Raw genomic sequence first — 17,523 nt, 5'->3', positions numbered from 1 at the left:
TATCATAAAAATGAGAATATATGTGTTTTTAACATTAACATAAATACCTAGTGCATTCCTTCCTAATTCTCTATCAGTACTATAAAATAGTTTTTTGAATCTTTCAATTTAGAAGTCAGAAGTGTTTCAGGTTGATTTTATGGGATTACTTTTCTAAGTTGGTAATAACTCCAAGTTATATATCTTTTTTCTAAAGCTATTTTAAAAATCAACTTTATTGAGTAATTCTTTCATAGAATATATGTATCCTTATTTTTCCCCTTCTCCAGACTTTAAAATAAAAATCTACTGTATTTATGTTATTAATTCTGTCACAGATATTAATTCATTCATTTTAAGTGTTCAATGAATTTTAATAAACATATACACCCATGAAGCCACCATTGATATAATCAGGATTCTCTTCAGTTTCCTAAAAGATATTTTTTAAAAAACTTAAACATTTTTGAAAGTTAAAATTTTGGTGAGATCGGCAGCCCTAACAGTAAATATCAGTTTGGACTCATGTCTGGTAGGCAAGTGAAAACTTAGAGATATCTACAAACATTAAATAGAACAATATTTAAAAAATGAAGACCCCATGGGGCCCTGGGTGACTCAGTTGGTTAAGCATCTGACTCTTAGTTTTGGCTTGGGTCATGATCTTACCATTCATGAGTTCAAGCCCTACATGGGGCTCTGGAATGACAGTGTGGAACTTGCTTGGGTTTCTTTCTCTCTCTCTCTCTGCCCCTCCCCTGTGTGTGCAGCACTCCCTCTCTCAAATAAATACACTTAAAAATATTAAAAAACAATTAAGACCCTATGAAGGATATTTTAAGGAATTAAAAATTCTATGAACTTGAAGGAATGAAAACTATATGGGAACATGGCTTAGTACTTAAGAGTCCATTTGTTTTAAAAGCAGAATGAGACCCATAAATACAGAGAACAGACTATGGTTGCCAGCAGGAAGAGGGGTGGAGGAAGGGCAAAAATGGGTAAAGGAACATGGAATGTACAGGCTTCCAGTTATGGAATGAGTAAGTCACAGGAATAAAGGGCACCACATAGGGAATATGATCAGTGATACTGTAATTATCTTGTATCATGACAGATGCCATGCCACAGCATAATTTATAGAGATGCTGAATTACTATGTTGTAGGCCTAAAACTAATGCTGCATTGTGTGTCAACTATACTCAAATAAAAATGTAAAAAAAGAGTCAATTGTCTTTTGATATCAGTCGTATCATGGGGTACAATTTCATATTCTATCATAAAATTTCTTTAGATTTGCTAAAATCTAGAGGCAAGTTTATGGGATTTTAATCTCATGTTCTGTCATTTTCAAGGGTTCAATAACTAAGAGCATACATGTATATTGTAGTTTTGTAGTTACCTATATTTTTTTGTTGGTAATTTTTTGGCATCTTTACTCAGGTACCCGGAAGCCATTACTGACCCTGCCTACAAGGGACAGATTCTCACCATGGCCAATCCCATTATTGGAAATGGAGGAGCCCCTGATACTACTGCACTGGATGAACTGGGACTTAGCAAATATTTGGAGTCTGATGGAATCAAGGTAGTGCAAGTGACGACTATTTAAAAAGTCTCAGTTTGACTCAGTCACTAGAGCATGCAACTCCTAATCTCAGTGTCCTGAGTTTGAGCCTCACGTTAGACATGGAGTCTCCTTTAAAAAATACGTCTTGGGGCGCCTGAGTGGCTCAGTCGGTTGAGCATCTGACTTGAGCTCAGGTCATGATCTCACGGTTTGGGAGTTTAAGCCCCGCGTTGGGCTCTGTGCTGACAGCTTGGAGCCTGGCACCTGGAGCCTGGAGCCTTCTTCAGATTTTGCGTTTCTCTCTCTCTTTGTCCCTCCCCTGCTCGCTCTCACTCTGTCTCGCTCAAAAATAAATCAACATTATAAAAAAGAAGTCTCAATTGGAGGGGTTATAGTTGATTTATTTTTAAGAATCTAGGGCGGGCAAAGTTTCTCCCTAACACTGTGGTACAAACCATAAAATTCATGTTCTTAACCTTATTCCTTTGTGTATGAGAATAATTTTTAACATGACATTATTTTGAATTTCAGTTTTCATGACACTTTGCATTTGTTCTTAATGCTGTGGATGAAACCTGGGTTAATTTGGAAAGATGTCATTATAAGTCTAAATGACAACTCTGCTACAAGAAATGGTGATGAATTACCCTTTAAAAGATCCTTCGTAATCAACTCTGTATCAACTGTTTGTCTTTTAGTCTCATCCTATTTAAAGGATGAATAAAAGATAGCTTGTATGTCATTCTAAAAGAAGTAAACACATTAAGATTTCCCATTCGAGATAAATTTGGATAATATTAGGACTGTGGACCATATAAACAATTAAAAATGTGTACTCCAAATTAACCACTTTGTCTTTTCATTTCTTTGTTTTTTTGCCACTATTTTTGAATGACTTTGACTGATCATTCAGATTAATTCTACTTCTCACCATTTTCCCCATATTTCTCAGTCTCCTTTCATGTAATTAAAAAGTATTTATTCTTCATGTATGTTAATCAAGTGATTATTAACTAGATTATTGATAAATGCCATAGAGAAAAGGTACCAGCGTGCTGGGAAGGGGGACAGGAGTTAGCAAATAGGCTAAGAACTATTCCTCAACATGGAGGAGAAAATTGTTGGTCATCTTCTTTTCTCTTCAAGTCCCAAGAGTTTTAAGCCTTGTATTAATGGATATGATAAACCTTTTTAAACAATGCTAACTGACTCTTAAAGGCAAGTCACGTATTTCGTGGTCACATCTTGAAAATAACTCTGTGTTTCTAGGTTGCAGGTTTGCTGGTGCTGAATTACAGTGATGACTATCACCACTGGCTGGCCACCAAGAGTCTTGGGCAGTGGCTACAAGAAGAAAAGGTGAGAGAGATGCAGGTTGAACTGTCTGGACTAATTCTCTCTCTGTCTCTGTCTCTGTCTCTCTCTCGGACTAATTCTCTTCTAAATACTGAGGGCCACATAGTTTTAGTTTAATCTACTAGGTGGCACATGCTTGGTAGCATTTCTCTTTGGGGAAAGGGGCTAGAGGAAATTCTAGAATTTTCTATTTTCTTGAGCCACTTAATTTTTTTTATCCCCTTTTACTGAGGACCACACTATGTATAAAGCTTCTAGTACCAGCTTTACCGTTAACTAGCTGTGTGATTTTGTGCAGGTCATATAATTGTATCACATTTTCTAAATCTTTAACTCTTAGGAGCATAAACAGACTGCTATTAAGTTTCTTTTAGCTTAAACATTATGATTCTATGATGCATAATTAGACATAATCTTATTTGAAGTAGTAGGTGAAAAGGGTTATAGACGTTATCTTACACTTCCTTAGCTGAAGTATTATTTTCTAATCAAGTAAGGGGATTCTCCTGGTTTGAATGTCAGACATACTTGAAGTTAGGGAACACGCTATTTTGAGCTGCATTTGCAGTGCCGTAGCTGCTTTTTGTTGGATTGCCGTAGGACCTGTTTCTGGCAGAATATTATTCTAAGCAAGTTCTGCCACGCCAATGAGCATCTGCTTATTGGGGCTAAATGTTGCTCCTTTGTGACAAATCAAGAAATCCTGATTTTGGCTTCCTGGGTCTCATTCTTTCTAAATTTTGAATGGGAGAAGAAGGCATTTATATCCTCCCCTGAATTACTACTATTTCATTCTCAACCATTATCAGAACGTACTTCCATTAACCTGGGCAGCTAATTTCAGTTGTTTAGGAGACCCTGGTTTTAGTGTTTCCTTTACGCCATTAGGCAACTGATATGACATCTGCTCTGTGTCAGAACTAACAGTTTGGGCATGGACTTAATTGATGACTTGTTCATTTGTTTTTAAAATATGCTTGGGATAGCCTGGCTGGCTCAGTCAGTTAAGCTTCCGACCCTTGATTTTGGCTCAGGCCACCATCTTACAATTGGTGAGATCGAGCCCCTTGTGGGTCTCTGTGCAGACAGCTGGAGCCTGCTTAGGATTCTCTCTTTCCCTCTCTCTCTCTCTGTCCCTCCCTCAAACTAAATACATACACATTAAAAAAATAAATAAAATGGACTTTGAATAGAGTAGAAGAGGGCCCCAGATAGTAACCAGTTCACCTCCTTCTATGTGGACCCTGAAGAAAAACATCTTGCTCAAACATCACTGAAATAAATGGTGGAAGAAAAGAAATTAGAGCCTATTTTTCTGATTCCTAACTCATTGCCCTTTGAATTGACCACATCTGTGTGAATTCTTTCTACTCAAAGGAAAGAAAACAAATGGTGGTACTGCTTGATTTCCTAACAGGATGGGCAAATCTTATTACAGCCTGATGGCTTAACAAGCACCTTCAGAAAAATGTGTTGAGTGTCTAGTAGGTAGTAGGAACATTTGGCTCAAACCATGGATTTGCATATATTTACATATCATTGCTTATGAAATTCACAAATCCCATTATTTATCTAAATACATGTAATATATACAAATATATAACATCACCTTTTTAACATCCTGTGTTAAAAAAACAAAACTATAACAGGAGACTGATGTTCAGAATTTCTCATTTTTTATTCTGAGAAAGGGCCTGGGTATTCAGAGTCCCATTCCCAACTGGAACAGCAATTTACCGTGTTCTGACAACACAGTCACCCTGGGTCAGAGAAAAGAAGGAGAAGGGAAATTATTTACTGCTCAAGAAGATAGATGATGCTGTTTGTAACTTGAAAACAATATGCTGGATCTAATTTCCTCCAATTTCACTGTCACTACAAATTTTCTTTCTTATAGGTCCCTGCGATTTATGGAGTGGATACAAGAATGCTGACTAAAATAATTCGGGATAAGGTATGATCATCATCTTTAGCCAACTCTATGTTTCTTTATATATATATGTGTGTATATATATATATATATAAATAAATAAATTAAATATATATATAAATTAAAAATAGTATATAGTATATATACTATACTCTATCTCTAATTTAAATATTATATTTTTTCTCAGTGCTCAAGGAATCCAACAGTATATGCAGGAACAAATCTGGCCAGTTTCTGTCATTTGCGCCTCTGTCACCTTGTTTTACTATTTCTAATGTAATTTTCAAGACCTGATACCTGATGGGGATGTTTGCTGCTGAATGGATTTGAGATTAATTCACCTGGAAGCAGGTTATTGAGTGCCCACTTTGTGTTCACTGTGCCAGCGAGTCAAGGCCTTTATAAGTCAGTTCATGTGACAGGGTTAGTGAGACCAGTGGAGGAGGTATCCAGGTGCTTAATAGTTTTGCCTCAGTTGAATGCCGACATGCTGAAAAATGGAAACCAGGAAGTGTGCAACATTGGTGCTGGTATGTGTTCAGTTTTCTTGGAGTGGTTATCTGCAAAGTTAGTGAGTGATAGTTCAGGAGCATGCCCGATGAGCCCTGCATACGGTACCTCAGTTATATAGTCTTTCTTAAGACTGCACCAACAGCCAAGGTGATAAAAGGTAAGTTTATCTTTCGCTGGCACATCTCATAGCTGAAACATCTGACCCTCCTCTGACAATATCTCATCACCATCTGCTTGCTTTTTCTTGTTGTAAGAGGAGCGCACTATTTTTTTTTTCATACCCAAACCTTCACATCTCAGACCACAAAGAAACTGTACCTCACTAATGTTAACTAAATTCCCCAAATGCCACTGAAGTTTTTTCATTGGCGTATATTACATAAAAAAAGAAAAATAATAAGTGATACAATTTCAAAGTGAAATGGATTCTTCGAGCAAATCTGTTGCAGACTCCCTGTTAGAAAGTATATTGACAGAGGCTTTCTGTAGACTGAAAGAAAGAACAGCTTACTGAAAACAGATCTTTGAAAAAGAGGCACGCCACCCACGCATGACTAGAAGCGAGACAGGGAGAGTTTGCAAAGTCCTGTCCCTCCACCTCTGCTTTTGCTTCCTCCTCCATAATTTTCCTGAGAATAGATGTTAATGAGATTATACATCCCAAATTGATTCTTGTATTTTCTTAGCCCACTGATATTGTGGAAGCAGTAAACAAGGGTTAGGCTAACTGAATGGGAAGAGAATAAAGTTAGAAAATTCCATTTGCGCTGCAGAATCAGCAGGTGAATAAAAGGTAGTCAAGTCTAAAGATTTGGGAAAATGCTTTACAAGACTATATTGTCCTCTTCATGTGGTATGTTCGCTTAAGATGAACCCTCTTTTTTATCACAGGTGGTTAGGTTTTCAAAATTCAGCTGAATAAAGGCACCTCGATGGCTCAGTTAAATGTCTGGACTCTTGATTTCGGCTCAGGTCGTGATCTCTTGGTTCCTGAGTGGGAGACCCGTGGGATTCTCTGTCTCCTTTTTTCTGGCCCTCCTCCACGGACTCTCTCTGTCTCTCTCTCTCTCGCTCAAAAATAAATAAATAAACATTTAAAAGTTAGGCTGAATAGCACAGGTAAAATAGTAGTATTGCCTCTTATGTTTGATTATGAGTGATGTTGGTTCATATTAAAAGTGTACATTATGACTTTCGGTTCTGTTAATCTTACGTTGAAAAGCAAGATTGTATTTCATTCACCATGCTCTAAAAAAAAGAGGAAATGAGAACTGAAAACCACATTTTAAAATTAGGGATCCATAAATATAGTTAAGGAAATCTGTGGTTTGGATGATAAAAGTAAGTAGAGACCATCATGAAATGTAATAATCCGGTGCGGAAGTGAAAGGTAGTTTATAGTTCTTTTTTTCCAGAATGTGAGGTCACACTCTAGTCTAATAATCACATTAAAATAACAATCATGTTTGAATGGTGTGCTGGTACTTTCTATCCTTACTCATTCCCAGGTGACTCCTTCTTCCCTTAAGGAATACATTTCAAAAGGAAACAAAAGCTTCTTTCTCTTTCCTTCAATGCAGTAATTTCCTTGGAGAAAGGCAAATCAATGAATTATTTTGACTCCCTCCCACACCCAATAGAGTCTTGATTTCTAAATGAAATATGCCATTTTTCTAAATAGATGAAACTAGACTTACTAGTAAATAAATCTCAAGACATTGCTAATAATAAAAAAATATTTTTCAGCTAGTAAGGCTAATTTGTGAAAACTTTAGAGAGGCCTCAACATTCCTTAAAGTTTAGGTCTTTAAGGACACTTGGACATTAACATATTTAAAGCAGTGAATATTTTCAATTATTCTTCTCAAAATTGATGACTTATATGGCATTTCATATCTTTATTATTTGTTTATTTTTTTAAGTTATTTCTATGTCCAATGTGGGGCTTGAACTCATGACCCCGAGATCAAGAGTCACATGCTTTCCTGACTGAACCAGCCAGGTGCCTGCATTTCACATCTTTTTGTGAATGAATTTTACTATCATGATGTAATTAATTCTCATTCATTTCAATTTTCTGCAGTTTTTAGATTTTTTATATTCTTCTCAATAGAATGTTTTGTCCATGTCTCCCACGAACTATCTTTGGGTCACATGTACTAAGTGAATAGGTAGCCTAAATAGTCTAATTGGCACCAGCCTGGATCTTGGAGGCCTGCGTTCTGATGCCTTTTGAGTTTGATTACTCCAGCTAACAGTCTCAGCCCTAAAAAAAATGAATTGTACCTCCCAGGGTGTTTTTCAAAATGCACCAGGCAAATTACTTCATCTTTCCAGGTTGAGAAGATGAGGATCTTCTGCTGGTGGTTATGAATGGTTATAAAGACATTTAGATCGTGGAGCTGCTGTGTAAGTCCCTGTGAACGGATCCTGTCAGCACCTGGACTGTTGCTCCATTTTAACTGTCTAATTTTTTGATTTCACAGGGTACCATGCTTGGGAAGATTGAATTTGAAGGTCAGTCTGTGGATTTTGTGGATCCGAATAAGCAGAATTTGATTGCTGAGGTTTCAACCAAGGTGAGAGATTTCCCTTCACACGTTGTAGTTTTATTTCTTGTAATCTCAAAATCTTCACGGAGGTGGAGGTCATCTTCCTGAAGCACCCAAGTTGAGGGAAAAAAGGATCTCATAGCAACTAAAATATATAAACCATTTCGTTAAAGTTAGTAACTTTTACTTGCTGCATCTAGCAAAGTAAAATCTAGCATCACTCAGAATGCCTATGGAGAACATTTTATGAAGAATTCCAGCTGTGAGAACGTTGGCCCACCAGGGCCTTTTCTTTTCTTTCCTTTCTTAATTTTTTAATGCTTATTTATTTTTGAGAGAGAGAGAGAAAGAGAGAGAGAGTGAGCATGATAGACGGGGGCAGAGAGAAAGACACAGAATCCATAGCAGGCTCCAAGCTCTGAGCTGTCAGCACTGAACCCTTTGACAGATCAAATTTATGAACCATGAGATCATGACCTGAGCTGAAGTCTCAGCTTACCTGACTGAGCCACCCAGGTGCTCCCCCCACCTCCACTGGGGACTTTTCTTAAGAAAATGTTATTAAAGGACTGAAAATAGCATGATTAATAGTATGTCAGCCTCAGAGAAGACACCTGTTGATATTATCTGGTATTCCAGCTCCTATTTCTATTCACATGGAAATGGGAGATGAGGATTATGGGACCCAGAGAATCTGTACTGAGCCTTGAAGTTGATGTTGGGCTCAGAATGCATCCACAGGATGCTGAAGCATAATAAGAAAGATGAGTTGTTAAAGACAGTGAATTTACATTAAATCAGATATGTAATTGTATTTATTGTATGTATTTGGAATTCGATCATGCCATATGCAATAATCTCTTGTTTTTAATTCTAAAATTTGTCCATTCAAATGGCATGGAAGTATTTTTCCTGTTTGTTTCTAGACATTTCCCTGTGCAGTGATTTGGTTTGAGACACAGCATGAAAAAGTGCTATTTTTCCTTTTAGAATTGAGGGCTACCCTGGGGATCTGGTGTAGAATTTTCCACATGGGAGGAACGTTGATCTAGAGAAATTCACCTTAAAAAATTCCGTGGTAATGAGGTTAAAAACACTGCATAACATATTCCTCTCTTCAAGAGTCAAATACAAATTCATATATTCATGTGTCTGTGAGTTCTTGCTTAAAACTGCTGTCATTCTGCATGAAGAGCATATAGTGTATTTGTGTAGAGACTAGCAAAAAGGAGCCCATCTGTATTTTTATCTACCTCAAATCAAGAGAGAGTTTGCAATGGTGAAAACTGGCCCTGTTTCTTAATGTTTGGTGCAATTAAATAATTTCATTCTAACTGTGATAAAATGCATATTTGTATCAGACTATATTTATTCTATGAGTTTTATTTAGATCTGGTTGATAATGCATTGTCTCGTAATTGCAATTTGATGTAGCAACAACTAGATGGTAATATTGCTTTATTTTGTAGCAGAAACCTAAGGTTAAAAATAAATCTATACCTTTTCAAATTATCTGATGAGAGAGATTATCTGTAGCACTTATGGATAAGCTCAGCAATAATTTCCACAGCTCATGGAAAGAATGGAATATTTTTTCTTTAGGATAGTTAGCAGGAGAAAGAAATATGACAAACTTTATGTATATATATTTTCAAGTACAGTCTAAGGACTGTCATTTCCCATTCTGTAGAGTTGTGGAGAGTAGAGAGTAGACATTTCAGTTAAAGTAAAATGCTCCTTCAAATATCCAGGTTGCAACTTTTATCTAAAACCTTTTGGAAACATTGAAATCCTCCTAAATTCAGGATATACTATCTCACTCTCAAAGCTGAAATGAGTGTGGGCACCCAACCCTCTAGGCTTTCTCTCTGTTTCTACTATTTCTCCTTTTATGACTTTGGGGAACTGATTCTTGGGTAAATGCCTGTGAAAATGGATCTGACTCCAAGCAGTGCTTAAGATGTAGGTAATGATTATGATATACTTGGGGATCCTTTTATGAAGCCTACCATTTCAATGTGACTAAATGCATAGGAACCTAAAGAGATCAGTGGTCTACACCAGCTTAGCAATCATCTGACTGTTATCCTGATTTTATCCATTAGTCCCACTGCATAGCCTTAATGCACAACAGCTCTACCCCATCCAGACTTTATTGCAAGTGGAGGATCAAGTGGTATTTAAAGAATGATGTATCTATTACCACATCTGCTTAGTGCTGAATCAGGCAGTAATACTTGAAAATTCCATTGCCCCTGGTTGTTAATGAGGCAAAACATGGGAGGGATTATTGTTAAGTATGGGAATTTCTCAGGGACCATTGTTATTACTGTAATCTATATTTTATGTAAAACACAAAGTACCATTTGCTTCATGAAAAATGTACCATTTGTGACACTTGCTGTGCCTTTCTTATAAATTGATTGTTAACTGCCGTTCAGTCCCTAGTAGTTAGCAATCACTCTGTTACCAATCTAAGTGCAAAGCATCCTCAGATGTTTTTATGATACTGGTGAGTTGCTCATAGCCGGACCTTCCCTCTTACTCTCTGCTCTTTAAAATGGCAGGATGTCAAGGTATATGGCAGAGGAAACCCCACAAAAGTGGTAGCTGTAGACTGTGGGATTAAACACAATGTAATTCGCCTTCTAGTAAAGGTAAGTAATTTGTTTCATCTCCAGGCGGAGGATTTGTAATATTGATCTTTCGTGTTAAACTGATTTCCTTTTTCTGTTTCAGAGAAAGCTAACGTGTTCTCTCATAATGTCAGGGGGTCCACTCTCTTCTTTCTGTCTTTGATCTACAAAATAACGTGGATTCCTGTTAAAATTAGAGATGTGGAGTATGTTTTAAAAAAATCTTTAAAGGCCACAAACCGAGAAGAATGATGACTTCTTATCACTTATTGATTGATATTCTGAGACAGGCCATGTTTACTTTCTTTGGGTTTAGAGATGACCAAAAATTTAGAGTCAGTTGGAGAACTCCTCCATTGAAGTACATTTATTATATGACAAATGTTTCCAGGGATCATGCCCTGATACAGCACAAACTTTCACATTGTTTTATATAAACTCTTAGACAACCTTAAAAATCCTTCAGGAGAATGTAGCCATTATAATGTTTCCTTAAATATTGTTTTGTTGGGATTTCTCCTTCTCCCACTTCTCCATCTCTCTCCCTACCTATGTCTCTGTTTCTCTCTCTCTCTCTCTCTCTCTCTCTCCCTCTCTCTCTCTCTCTCTCTCTCTCACACACACACACACACACACACACACACACACATGCACACACATAGACATTTCCATAATACCAAAATAGTGTGAGTACAGAGGAATTCTTCAATTCATCTTCTCTTTGTTAGACAGTATCAACAATATCCAAATCATGATTTCAAATTCTGGTCCATTTTATTAACAAAAATTTGCATAGACTCTTCAGTCGCAGATGTTGTTGATGGCCTATCTATATCTCCTTCTCATTTTGCCATTATAGGGCATTTTGCCTATACTCCAATTTCAAATGTCTGCATATCATTGCTTGAGGGCTCTCTTTAGTTGGTTAGAGCCTGCTGGCAGGCAGGAAATGCTGTAGAGTTAATGATCCCTGGAGAACCCTCTACCCAATGACTAGAGAAGGTCAGTGTGTAAGTATTTCAACTCCTTTCCCCCATAACTGAGCTATCTTGAGAGTGGATTGTCTACACTGTCTCTCAGAGTTTCCCAATGGGCAGAAGCTCTAGTTGTTCATAGAACTTGATAATGCATACTTCATTGGAGTGCCTCACAGGGTCACTTTTTATTGGTATTTCTTAGAACCCTTCCAAATACACTTCTTTTCCCTCAAATTTTTGTCTCAGGAAATGTTTCTAGCGAAACCATCAAACATGTCTCCCTATCCACTTCTATATACAAAAGTTCTAATTATTTTATAAGAATACATATATTACAGATAATGTGAGAAAATGTAGGAAAGAAGGCTGATAAAAATTTGGTTAGATAAAAAAAGCATAATTGAAAAAGATGGGAGAGAGACCAGCATAATTGTGCAAAAAATGGATTTATCATTTTTTGGGGTAACTCTCTACCATAGCTTATGAAAATAGGCTATATTCTTTGGTGCCCAGTCAGGAATTCTTAGGCTCTGAAATCCCCTGAAGTATGGGAAAGTACATTATTTTTTCAGGATCAAAACTTTAAAGGTGGTTTTTCTTTACTTTCTATTGACCATTGGCTCCATCTATATTATACAAAATACAGTGAGCCACTAAAAAAGTTTCCCTCAGCAATTATTAATTTGAATCATGTACTACTTTCCCCTCCCCTTTAGGGAGTGGTTAATCAAGAGAAGGTTTAGGCAAAATGGCACTTTGACAAAGAAAACTATTATTAAATTGATTATTTTTGCATTTATTTTCTAGCGAGGAGCTGAAGTGCATTTAGTTCCCTGGAATCATGATTTCACCAAGATGGAGTATGATGGGCTTTTAATTGCTGGAGGACCCGGGAACCCAGCTCTTGCACAACCTCTAATTCAGAACGTCAAAAAGGTACAGAGACCCTGGAGGTGGTGTGTATCTGTGTGTGAGGGGGAGGGGCTCCGCTATGTAACTGCCGTAGAGGCTATAATATATTTTAGGTATTCCAATATTCTTTACTACTTCTGTTTATGACTCTGAAGCATTGTCAGCAGATACTATATGGGAGAACCCAATGAGGAGAGAATACCAGCGGAAAAAGAATCTTTCTTTAGGCAAAGTCATTGGGATTGTGTCCTTGAGTCAGGCGAGCAGGAGTCCAATCTCCAAACGTGTCTCTCTGTGCAGTCGTAAAATGACAAGCTTTTGGAGCTATAACATCTTCAAGTTTCTAAAGAAATATTAAATTTTTTTTGGTTTGAGTATTATGTATATTTTATTGAATTCTAATGCTACAAATTTGTCAGTCATGTTCTTACTTATAGTCTAACTTTTTGTTAAGTTTATTTATTTATTTTGAGAGAGAGAGTATGCACACATGAGCAGGGGCAGGGCAGAGAGAGAGAGAGAGGGAGAGAGAGAATCCCAAGCAGGTCTCCACTGTCAGCCCAGATCCCCATGTAAAGCTCCGTCCACTACTGTGAGATCATGATCAGAGCCAAATCCAGAGTTGGATGCCCAACTGACTGAGCCACCTGGGCACCCCTATCATCTAATTTTCTATTCAATTACTATTTTCTTGTTAATTAAGAAAAAAAAAGATGCTTCATTTTTATTCCTTCAGAGGCAGCATTTTTTTTTTGGCTGGTTTTGGGAGGACTATACTTCTCTTAATAAAATTCTCCCTCTATTAGGTTTTGGAGAGTGATCGTAAGGAGCCATTGTTTGGAATCAGTACAGGAAATTTAATAACAGGATTGGCTGCTGGTGCTAAAACCTACAAGATGTCCATGGCCAACAGGTAAGATAGTTATGCTTCTGTTAACAGGTCAAACTAGATCTGAAATACTGTTAATAACTAAGTGCAAAAAATTTGGAGAATTTACATGCCATTTTCTTTAGGAAAAACAGATAACTATACTATTACATGGTTCACAGTTGTCTGACTACCTGATACCACTTTTACTGCATTTTTGAAAGGCAGCCTTCTCTAACAATAACGTTGCTATAATTTTCAGTTATTTTTCTTCCCTTGGCATAAGTTGAGGTTGTAATGCTCAATCAATGATATTCTAAGGGAAACTGTTCTGATTTCTAACATTGTAGGACTCTAGTGTGACTTAAGTACCGGGAAGTCTTCAGATCCTCTTGGGTTCACTTCTTACCACCCATGATGCCAATTTATTTAACATGGAATTACCCTCCTCAGCTCATCCTGTGCATGAAGTGTGATTCAAAATTATTCAGGACAGAATCATCTCTATTATTTCCCCCAAACTCTCCTCTGGCTTTAAAATTACTTTGCTCCCTTAAAATAAATCACTTATATTTGCTCTCTGTTAAGCTAGTGAGCAATTCTTAACTTTTTGTTATGAGTGCTGTTCTCCCTTTTCTAAAACTGTAGAAGTTTAATAGACCTGCTATTTAACCCACAGCAAAGCTTCCTGAATTGATTTTTGTTGCTAAAATTATTGGAATTAACAATCTGTGACTTTTCTCACAGAGTAATTTTCACTAAGCAATTGGAACTTTCACATTTTAGTAGGCTTTCCTCGTTCACCATTTTATGACAAATGTGTTTATATTCTTCTCTTCACTTTTCCTTTTCCCTATTTTTTCTCTTCAGAGGGCAGAATCAGCCTGTTTTGAATATCACAAATAGACAGGCTTTCATTACTGCACAGAATCATGGCTATGCCCTGGAAAACACCCTTCCTGCTGGCTGGAAACCCCTTTTTGTGAATGTCAACGATCAATCCAATGAGGTAAGGGCTCTCAGTAAACCTGTTCAGTTGGCAATGAGTTGTGCGGGGCTTTTAATACTCTGTGATACAGACACCTTGTTTATGTGGGCTTTTTTGGTGGGTGCATGTATAAGAATTCCTCTTAAAGGTTATTTCCCCTGGCCCTTTGCTTTTTAAAAAGTCCTTTCTGTTCATTCTCTCATCAGTTGGTTCATTAAGATCTACTCTTTGAGCAATTAATCCGTGATTGTCTTACACAGTCATTGCTAATGAGCAATTGGTGGAGATCTGTTTGGGTCTAGCGTATGTGGGCCTCTGGGATTCATGTAGCTCTGAAGTAGCCTTTGAGAAGACCCTTGGAGAAATAATTTAGGAGTTGGAGATAAGATGTGAGCTTACTCTGAGACCCTGAGGAGGGGGACCCAAAGGCAATAGACCAAATTTGTTGTTTTTATCGAGGGGACCACATTTGGTTGAGTCTTTCTCGGCCTGTTTTTATTATGGCTGTTAGCTGTTAGAATGTCTTTAAGCATTTAACTTAGTTTTTTTATTTGCACTTTATTGTCTGCTAAATAGTACACAGCCCTGGTTGACACTCATTGTTACAGAAGGAATTTCTTCCTCTTTCTTATTCCTTTAGGGGATTATGCATGAGAGCAAACCCTTCTTTGGTGTGCAGTTCCACCCGGAGGTCAGCCCAGGCCCAACAGACACTGAGGTATGTCAGAAAATGATAGGGACATCTGGGTGGCTCAGTCGCTTAAGAGGTATGTCAGAAAATGAGGCCTATTGTACACTTAATCTTTTTAAAAATCAGAAATGTATTTATGTGGAAACTTGAGAAACAAAAATAATCATCCCAGATGACCTTGGGTAAGAACATTTTCAAGAAGAATGCTTTGATAACACACACATTGTATTAAAATTTCCCTGTGAATATCAGAGGAAATTTCTATCTTTTTTAAAATGTAAAGTGGGAAAGCCTTTAAGAAACCTGATGCGATGCTATTTTTATTTAAATCGTTATCATTCTAATATATTTAGTTCTGAAATTTACAATGGTTGTACTATGCAAATGAATTCCCTCTTGCTCTCTTGTTCTCATAACTGAAATGAAATTTTAATCCCCCATCTGTGACTTCACCAAAATCCCTATGGCAACTGGTTGTATAGCCAGGAACGGAGAATAAACAGCAGCAGGAGAGGGAAGGGGTATGCGAGAGGGGAGAAGGTGTGCATGCACATATATAGGAGTCAGATGGCTTAAAAAAGAACCACAAGGAATGCTCAGAGGAATTTTGTTCTTAATTTAAATGTTTTTATTTTTGTGTGTGAGTTTTTGGTTCAGTGTTCAAAGTCATCTTTCCAAAACAAAGGCTCATGGTGACACTCAGAAAAGTCTGGAAAGTCTGGTGTGACTTCCTCTCCTACACCCTCAGGCCTCCAGTAGTAATGCTGACAGTTCCTCCTTGTCAGCAGATCTCAGAAAAGACACGGAGGTAAAATGAAGAGAATCAGAATTCTCCCTCTGGAAGTCGACTTTCTCAACTGTGAATTGCCATTTCAGATATTTATGCTTTATTTTTTAATATTATTAGGAAATAATGGTTCTTAGTAGACCAAATCAGTATACCATTACCTACCCATGATGAAAAGCAAAAGAAAATTTGGTGACATACACTATTGCCTAATGCATGGTGATTACTGTTTCTTTTTTAATTTAAAATTTAAATATTTGCCCATATTAGTACTTCAGATTAGGAACATTGAAATTAAGACATGCAATATCTAGTAGCACTTAATCCTTTTTCTTTGTCCTGCCAAAAGGCTACAAAATGAATAGCTGTTGAAATTTGTCATGTCTGGTGAGACAACAGAAGTAAATTCATTAGTAAAGTTTAAGAATAAACTTCAGAGATATTTTTAGAGAAGACGGAAATTTTCAAAATCCAGTTATTTTTTACTTTAGGATGTATATGTAATATAGCTTTAATTTTTTTTTTGTATAACTAGAGTTTTATTTAGAAGAAAATAACCCCTAATTAAGGGGATAAAACTTGACATTCTTAGAAGGCATTATCTGAAAAGTTCATTGTCTGCTGCAAAATTTCTTTTGATAGGATTTGATGTGAACAATTAGAAATGTTTATTTGATCTAATTCTTAGAAGAGCAAATATTTAATTTTGCCAATTTGGGCAGAAAAACGAAAACCAAATAGTGCATATGAATACTTATCCTAAAAAAAGTATTTGTTACTTATCTGAAGTTCAAGTTTAACTGGCCATACTGTGTTTATCTAGCAACCTGATGAGTTTTCAGCTTCTAACTTGTTGATTCTATTTTTTTCCTAGTACCTATTTGATTCCTTTTTCTCACTGATGAAAAAAGGGAAAGGTACCACCATTACATCAGTTCTGCCCAAGCCAGCACTAGTTGCCTCTCGAGTTGAGGTCAGTATATGTAGGCTTCCTTTTGGTTTATGTATTTTTTATTTTCTCTATTGTATGACAATTGTTTTAAATTATTGATGTTAACCATCTTAATGTCTATAAAAGATGATTAGTAATATGGTAGTTACTCATTATTTTAGCATCTAATTATTTTGTCTTTTCTTGGTGGTGTTTGTTGGAATTTTTCTGTTTTGATATAAAATCTTTTACAGTTTACTTCTTCTAGAAAATTTGTAATAAAATAATAAAGAATAGGCTTTTAGTTTCAAATTTGACTTTTTTTAACTTAATAAACTATAGTCTTATGTATGCTTGAGATATAGTTCAGATTACAGAATCATTATAAACAACATTTTTTGTTTCAACTAGAAGAAGTATTATTTTACCTCTAAAAAGCAAATTGATAAGGGTTACTAAAGCACAAGATGTGAATCCTTTTTTATTTAAATGTATATGTTTATATGTTAAGGTTTCCATCCATTTCCTTCACAGTTAAACCACACATAAACCCACATCAATTATTATATAAAACTTAGAGAATGTATATATATTCTCAAGTACATATATACATATTGACTCTTTTTATAAATAAAAATAATTGAATTATATGTTTACATAAAATGACAATTTGAGTCAGATGATCTGTTTTAAGGATTTCCATGGCAGTCTCTTTTCCTGAGATGGAAAGATTGGAGGTAATTTACCCACTCAGTGTGGAATAAAATGGTGGGTTCTCAGTAGCCAAAGAAGCCATGTGCTTACTGTATAGTGTTTTTTTCAGAATATCAAC

General features: G+C 36.4%; 1 protein-coding gene across 1 annotated transcript in view; it reads left to right on the top strand.

The window, feature by feature from the left end:
* CPS1 (carbamoyl-phosphate synthase 1) overlaps positions 1-17,523 on the top strand; it is a 122,904-nt gene that overhangs the window by 24,365 nt on the left and 81,016 nt on the right. The window contains exons 3-12 of the mRNA XM_029932930.1: positions 1,424-1,568; positions 2,820-2,909; positions 4,804-4,860; positions 7,836-7,928; positions 10,469-10,558; positions 12,322-12,450; positions 13,233-13,339; positions 14,165-14,303; positions 14,923-15,000; positions 16,635-16,733. Coding sequence (XP_029788790.1) covers positions 1,424-1,568; positions 2,820-2,909; positions 4,804-4,860; positions 7,836-7,928; positions 10,469-10,558; positions 12,322-12,450; positions 13,233-13,339; positions 14,165-14,303; positions 14,923-15,000; positions 16,635-16,733 — 1,027 coding nt within the window. The remainder of the gene's footprint in view (positions 1-1,423; positions 1,569-2,819; positions 2,910-4,803; positions 4,861-7,835; positions 7,929-10,468; positions 10,559-12,321; positions 12,451-13,232; positions 13,340-14,164; positions 14,304-14,922; positions 15,001-16,634; positions 16,734-17,523) is intronic.

The sequence above is a fragment of the Suricata suricatta genome, chromosome 3, assembly GCF_006229205.1.
Source record: "Suricata suricatta isolate VVHF042 chromosome 3, meerkat_22Aug2017_6uvM2_HiC, whole genome shotgun sequence".
NCBI classification, from domain to species: Eukaryota; Metazoa; Chordata; class Mammalia; order Carnivora; family Herpestidae; genus Suricata; species Suricata suricatta.
Note: the sequence above shows the minus strand (reverse complement) of the source record. Positions and strands in the feature narration are given on the sequence as shown.